At 43.6% G+C, this 7,461-nt stretch overlaps 1 protein-coding gene across 1 annotated transcript in view; it reads right to left on the bottom strand.

The window, feature by feature from the left end:
- LOC131428945 (uncharacterized) overlaps window positions 1-7,030 on the bottom strand; it is an 18,599-nt gene extending 11,569 nt beyond the window's left edge. The window contains exon 1 of the mRNA XM_058593002.1: window positions 5,768-7,030. Within this exon, the coding sequence (XP_058448985.1) occupies window positions 5,768-7,030 (1,263 nt within the window). The remainder of the gene's footprint in view (window positions 1-5,767) is intronic.
- Between the last annotated feature and the right edge of the window lie 431 nt (window positions 7,031-7,461).

Below are 7,461 nucleotides of genomic sequence, written 5' to 3'. Positions count from 1 at the left end.
TTAAATCTGTTTGTACTTAGACATGCATGGCTTAACCTTTGAGACAAGCATATATTACTGGTAGGATCAACCAGAATTCGTCCGGGTCAGTCAGTCAGTGATGAGCCGTTAAATCTGGTATGAACTATGGTATGGCCGCCTTCGTTCAACACCGTTCTTTGGTAGCTATCAAATCACCGTCCTCCTTCCCCTTCTCGTGTCAAGAGAAAAAGTACGGCTTGGGATACGAAATCCCGTGCCATTGAATTTCACCACAACATATTTCATTCGCACATTCGTGCTCGTATGAGACACTAGCCGTACCCCGATTGTACGCGGTGCTAGATGTCAAGCAAAACAATCGAAAAAAGATTCCCATCTTTGACGGCCGACTACGGTTCAACCACTGCCCATGGTAGATGATGGTACACCAATCAGGACGAATCATTATACCTGCTACTGTCGTTAGCTATCGCATATAACGTGGTAGCCGTATAACATTCATCAGACACCTAAATCCTCTTCGCATTAGTCGGAGTCGGTTCGACAGAACACGCTTCCGTCTGTTTAACCAACCGATCGACCATTTACTTGTACCTCCTCCGACCAAACCATAGTGCACCACATCATGGTTGGACTCGCTCATATAGCCATTATGCCTCACTGTTCGTACCTGTCCAGCCAAACCGTAGTGTACAACATCATGGTTGGACTCGCTCATATAGCCATTATGCCTCTCTGTTCGAACCTGTCCAGCCAAACCGTAGTGTACCGCACCATGGTTGGTCCACTCACATAGCATGCACCCCCTCCGGACCAAATTGACCATACGCTCAAAATGCATTTTTTGGGCTCAAAAGTCACGCATACGTTCCGAAATGTGGTCCCCCTGTAGATAGATTGGTGGCCAAAACAGGCCAACTTTATCATAATTTCTAATAACTTTAACGCGTCGGTCCACCGCAACCAGCGGAACCGTATACTACGGTACCGTCAGTGAGACAAGTATGCCTCGCATCGTGCGGCAGACCGACCGGAACGTAGAAGGCGGTTTAGCTGACATGCCCACTACAAGGGCCATTAATGGTACATCATATGGCAAACTGATGGGAACGTCTAAGGCAGGTATGGGGATGTATCCCACTACAAGGGCCCCATTCATGGTACATCATATGGCAAACTGATGGGAACGTCTAAGGCAGGTATGGGGATGTATCCCACTACAAGGGCCATTTATGGTACATCATATGGCAAACTGATGGGAATATCTTAGACGAGTATGGTGATGTATGGTAAATAAAAACTTAAAAAAATAAGCACGTCATCGAACGATCAAGACGTTCGAGACGTGCTACACAGTCCTAGTACGATACCTCCACTAGGTCATGTACTATCCACGGTACCGATAACCAGAGTAGAATCAGTTGGCAAGAGACATAGAATGTCGCACTATATCACTATACCATAAAGTTTTACTGTCAGTGCAGAAAAAATTCGTTATCACAATTTATTTATTTATTTATTTTTAATTCATCCGACAGTAAAAGGTCTTAATGAATATGATGTAGTCAAGTTATAAAAATGTGGATCGTAACACTATCTGTGCAAATTTATGTGTAGGTTCGCCGAAATCGAAGAGGTGTTCAACAGTCCCAAATGTTCTGATGCATGCTGTTATCGGTTCATAGAATCCAAACGTCGTTCGGTGAAATCTCGGTTGAAGTGAACCAGTAGAACGTAGCGATCGTTGTGAAGCACGGAAGTCAAGACTAGATAAGAGCTTCGGAGAATCAATATCGCCGTTGAGTATTTTTGCAACAAAAATTGCTTGCTGAATTTTTCTGCGCCGATCCAGTGAGTCCAGACCAATCAGACGACAGCGATCGGGATACGGTGGAAGATCATGCGGATGTTGCCAGGGAAGGTTTCTTAGAGCAAGTCGAACAAATCTTTTCTGCACGCGTTCAATTCGTAAACTCCAAGCTAGCTGATACGGACTCCAAACTATGCTAGCATTTTCGAGTATAGGCCGAACTAGCGAGCAATATAACGCCTTCAAACAGTGAGGATCTTTAAAATCCCGTCCGATTTTAGCGATAAAACCTAATTGTCGAGTCGCTTTTGTAATTAGTGCAGAACGATGCATATTAAAAGTAAGTTTAGAATCCAACAAAACACCAAGGTCATTAACACGATCAACTCTTTTAAGCGTTTGTCCGTCAATTTTATAGTCGAAATGTAATGGATTCAATATTCGGTGGAATGTTATGACCTGACATTTTGCAATGCTGACTATAAGCCAGTTCCTTCGAAACCAGGTAACGAATTCGTCCAGAAGCTTTTGAAGACGGATGCAGTCGTCAATAGAGCGTATCTCAAGGTATAGTTTCAAATCGTCGGCGTAGACTAATTTGCAGCCTCCACTGAGCATCAAAATAGCGTCATTAAAAAACAGCGAGAACAGAAGTGGACCCATGTTCCTGCCTTGAGGTACACCAGATATGTTCGTGAATGAAGATGACACACAGGAATCTAACTTGACTCGTAAGACTCTACCACTCAAGTAAGAGCATAGCCAGTCAATGAACTTATGTGTTGCTCCGAGACGCGATATCTTGTACAAAAGAATTCGGTGATCAATTCGGTCGAACGCCGCTTTCAGATCCGTGTATACGGCATCAATTTGTACTTTTTCCTCTAGACGCGAAATACAGGTCGAGGTAAAATCCAGAAGATTAGTGCTGACAGAAGGCCCGGGCATAAAACCGTGTTGATCAGTGGAGATGTAATTTTTTGTACGAGCGAACAGCTCATTACTCACTATTATTTCTAAGAGCTTTGAAGCAGCCGAGAAATTTTTTATACCACGGTAGTTCCTTACAGTGTTACGATCACCGGCTTTGTACACAGGAAACATATAAGACTGCTTCCAAATCACCGGGAAAATTCCTTGCTCAAATGATTTGTTAAATATCACGCAAAGAGGCTCGGCTAAAACAGTTGCACAATGACTGTAGACTGCAGCGGGTATGCCATCTGGCCCCGCCGAGAATGATCGTTTCAATTTTTTTGCCGCTGCAACCACCATATATGGAGTGATATTAAAAGTATCAATGTATGCTAAGTTCTCTGGAACATCCAACGCAGCAACCTTAGCTTCGATGTCGGAGGCAGTATTTCCAGCAAATACCGAAGCAAAGAACTTTGCAAATAAGTCGCAAGACTCCAATGTAGATTTGGATGTAACACCATCGTAACAAACAGATGACGGAACTGATCTAGATTTGCGTTTGGAGTTCGCAAAATTCCAGAATTTTTTTGGATTCCGGCGAAGATCGGTTTGAACCCGCATAACGTAGGCTTTGTATAACCCCGCGATCAATCTACGATAGTTTTCACTGGAACTTTTGAACATTCGTAGTGTTTCAGAGCTTTGCCAACGACGATGTTTACGCTGCCAGGCATTACGAACCCGTTTTAACTCTCGAAGTCTTCCTGTGGTCCAAGGAGGATTGATGGGCCGTTTGGTAAAAGGTAAATTTGAGCTAAACCATTGAAGTAACGCATCGCAGAAAGCCGTTGCCATTTCATTAACATTATCGGTTTCTTGCAAAAATATCCAATCAACATTCCGCAAATGTTCTAGTAAAGCAGTAAAATTAGTTTTTCGATAATTTAATCTCCTCGATTCATGAATAGGCTCCGAGTGCCGTGAATTGCTCACACAGTCAACTGGCACCGAAACAACTAAAGGCGGATAATGCGGGTCGACGGGTAACAGAGGAGCAACATTACGATCAACGACTAATTGACGCTCTGAAGAGCAAAAAATTAGATCGAGTAATCGCCCGAGATGGTTTCTTTGTTGATTCGCTTGACAAAGATTCAAATAATCCATTCCATCGATCAGCGCCGTACTTGCAACGGGTAACAAAGAGGAACAGATGAAATGGGTATCCTCGGGCCGTTTATTCCACACAATCCGGGGCTGGTTGAAATCACCGCATACCAGAACAATATCATTAGCAGAACCTTTACTGCACAGCTCAGAAACTGTCGAAACGTGTGCATCTATAAAATCAACATTTTTGCTTTTATCAGGAGGAATGTACACACCGCACAGAAATAATTTGATTCCTTGCACGGTAGCACATGCACACACTTGTTCAATAGAATGCCCAATCTGCGTTTCGATGATAGAGCTGGCATATTTCTGAGAGATGGCAATTAATACGCCACCAAATGTTGATTTGTTACTATTTGCTGAGCTGCGGTCGCAGCGGAAGACGTTGAAAGAGTTCCCAAATAGTTGCTGGGAGTTGATACGATCGTCGAGTCCAGTCTCGGTTAAAATGATAATGTCAAAATTACAGTCAGCCGTTGTCAAGAAAAACTCGTCGATTTTTGTCCTCAAGCCTCGAACATTTTGGTAGTACACCCATATTTGTGCCTCGTCTCGTTCCTCATGCTGCAACGCAGGGTCATTTAGTGTAGTGAAACAAAAATCAACTGGAAAATACTCGCCTCTGGTGGAAACCCGAAGGTTTCCACCGTCCACAGTACTGCGCACGGAAATAGATTTATTTAGGAGCTCTCCGAACTGGTGGGAAGCACCCGACGATCTGAGTTTGTTGACAGATGCACGAATTCCCGGAACATGATTCCGACGGACCAAGATGATGGGTCTAGTGCTTTAGTTTTTAAGCCAGGCTCCAATCCAATTTTAAAAGAAATGAACGAAAAGCTAGTAACATCCTGTCCTTTTGACACTAGCCGTACCAGATCTATTGGTTCAGTTACACCCAAGCAGCGAGAAATAATTTTTCGTACATCATCGTCCGTGATCAACGGGTTGAGACCAGAGAGGTAAAGCCAAAACCTATCGGCGTTTTTTGTAACATTACGTACGGACAGATCGCTTAAATCGATTTGATTGGTACCACAATCGGTCGGAGCTTGAACAGTATTATTTTCTTCAGTCCGGCGACGCTTTGCACCCCTAGGTGTAGTTGAGTTTAGTGCTGGCCATCTAGGCTGAGAAGACGACATGCCGTCAATTTTTTTATTCAGAGCAATTACTGCTTCAGAAAGCTGTTGGACTTGCGCAGGTAATTGAACCAAATCGATATGCGAGTCAGGCGACACGGTTGGCACTTGAGTCTCAGCAATATAAGTGCGAATGCTTCGACCATTTAACTCCTCTCTACAAGCGGTGCACAAGAGAATAAGCTTGCCTTGGGTAAAGGCATCTCGCAAACCTCTAGTGTTTATGCCACAACAGTTTTGGCTAATGTGCAAGTAAGCATCACAGAAGCCGCAACGCATCGGTTCGATGTCGTTTACATCCAGTTTGCATTCGCCGCATCGTTTTTTATCCATCTTGTTTACACCACAGCTTCGTGACACACGGATGGTAGATAGCGAGACAGCAAGAACTTAACGAAACCTTTGATACCGATGATAACGATGAAGATACTTGGCGCGTATAAAAAAACAAATAACCAGGCACTTAGCAAAAATGACTCGAGCCATTGTGATAACGAATTTTTTGAGACATTGAGACAACACATATATCATCGTCCACCCAACGACGATTGTCGCTAATTGAATCATAACAAGTATCATTGGATTGGAGTACCTTTCAGTATCATTGGAAATTGATTTCATGAAAATGTAAACAAAAGTTATCACCCGGCGATGAGCCAGTGATAGACGACAATATTTGTCTCATTCGACATTCAGTTGAGCATCAACGGTATCATATACATTCCTGAGAATCATCGTCAACCGGGTCGATTGGGCCCATCCAATTAATGTTTTCCAACGTATCTTTCCCAAGGCCAGTACGTTGATTAGAGAGAACCAAGGCAAGGGCACTGAAAGACCGTTCAACAGAGACTTGGTTCGATGGTGTGGATAGTACAACCATTGCTACTGTATATATCTCTGGGTGCGTAATCTTACGGCGCAACCAATGGTCCCACACGTTGTAGTTATGTTTTTGGCATGGTTCTAGGTCCAAAGACTTAACTTGTTGAAGAAACCCGGTCTCGCAACCAAGATTCACGGATTCACCAAACATTTGCGTAAGAGACTGATCAAAATCATCGGTAGACGATTCTCTACTTGTACTAGCCGGTGTTTTACCCAGTTGGCATATACGTTCCCATGTATCGACTATGTATTGCTGAATTTTATCTTTTTCCTCAGCCGTGAATATTTTAGAACCTCGATAGTTGAACCTTGGATCCAGGTATAATGCCATCTGGACCACCTTCAATTGGCGCAAAACGTTCAATCTATTGTTCAACGACCGAAGTAAATGGGGACTGAAAGAGTTTTCGCGAACTTTCTGTACCTCACTCGTTGCCATCAGCCATGCCATATAGAAGTCAGATAACGACACGTGCTTCTCTTGCATTTGCTTTGTGCAGATGTACAACGGCTTAAACGTATCATAGTAATGCTCAATGTACGACCATTGGTTGGAAAGGTCAAGTTCGGGAAAATTATCGGCCAACTGGTTAAAAAACCTTTTTTGATGTACGAACGGTTCCATCATTTTGAATATACCACCCCATCGTGTCCTACTCCAGACGGGTGGGTATGAAGCATCGTAGCTTTCAAACTCTGACCGGTACTTCACCAGCTTACATTTTCTAGCAACAGCAGTGATGGCTCGGATAGACTCATCGGATTTATCAACAACATCCAGTATTGCAAGCTGTAAGGTATGCACGGCACATCTCACAAGAGTAATCCTTTCGGACAGTTCATTGGCCAGTTCAGGAGTAACGTTTCGTTCACACTGTTGATCATCCTCTATCACATCCGACTCATCCAGCTCATCTATGTTCGTACCATCAGCCTGCTGCTCTGTAGGCATTACGTACGAATCATTATTTAATTTTCTAACCGTTGCCACCATATTAGCCCCATTGTCGCATGTCACGGAAAAAATATTCTTAAGAGATAGCCCATAGTCGGCAAAAGTATCCATAACTTTGGATTTTAAGAACGCCGCCGTTTGACTTTCATTGATTTCGATCATACCAAGGGTACCAATGACCACCTGCTCGTCTAGGGCATACTGTACATTGATGCCTAAGATATGGCGATTGTGTCGGGCAGATAGCTTTATCGCCCTGTCTTACTACCAATGACGACGCAATGTCCGTCAGTGACCGCTGCAGCTTTGTGCGGTCTGCTCTAGTTGTAGGTGCCATCGTATAAACACCACACAAAATTTAGTCGTTAATGGTGTGCTGGAAGCAACGGTGGTATCTCATTGTTGCCCGGGAGATAATATTTTACCCGAGCTCCCACCTATCTGGCAGTGGGCCACGGTAGTGCACCACTTCATAGTCCAGCGCTCATATAGCTATTCGCCTCTCTGTTCGTACCTGTCCCTCCAAACCGTAGTTAGCAATTCCAACAACCTACATATTTTCAGTTAGCTTTTCCAACAACCTATCCAATTTT

The sequence above is a fragment of the Malaya genurostris genome, chromosome 2, assembly GCF_030247185.1.
Source record: "Malaya genurostris strain Urasoe2022 chromosome 2, Malgen_1.1, whole genome shotgun sequence".
Classification (NCBI taxonomy): domain Eukaryota; kingdom Metazoa; phylum Arthropoda; class Insecta; order Diptera; family Culicidae; genus Malaya; species Malaya genurostris.
Note: the sequence above shows the minus strand (reverse complement) of the source record. Positions and strands in the feature narration are given on the sequence as shown.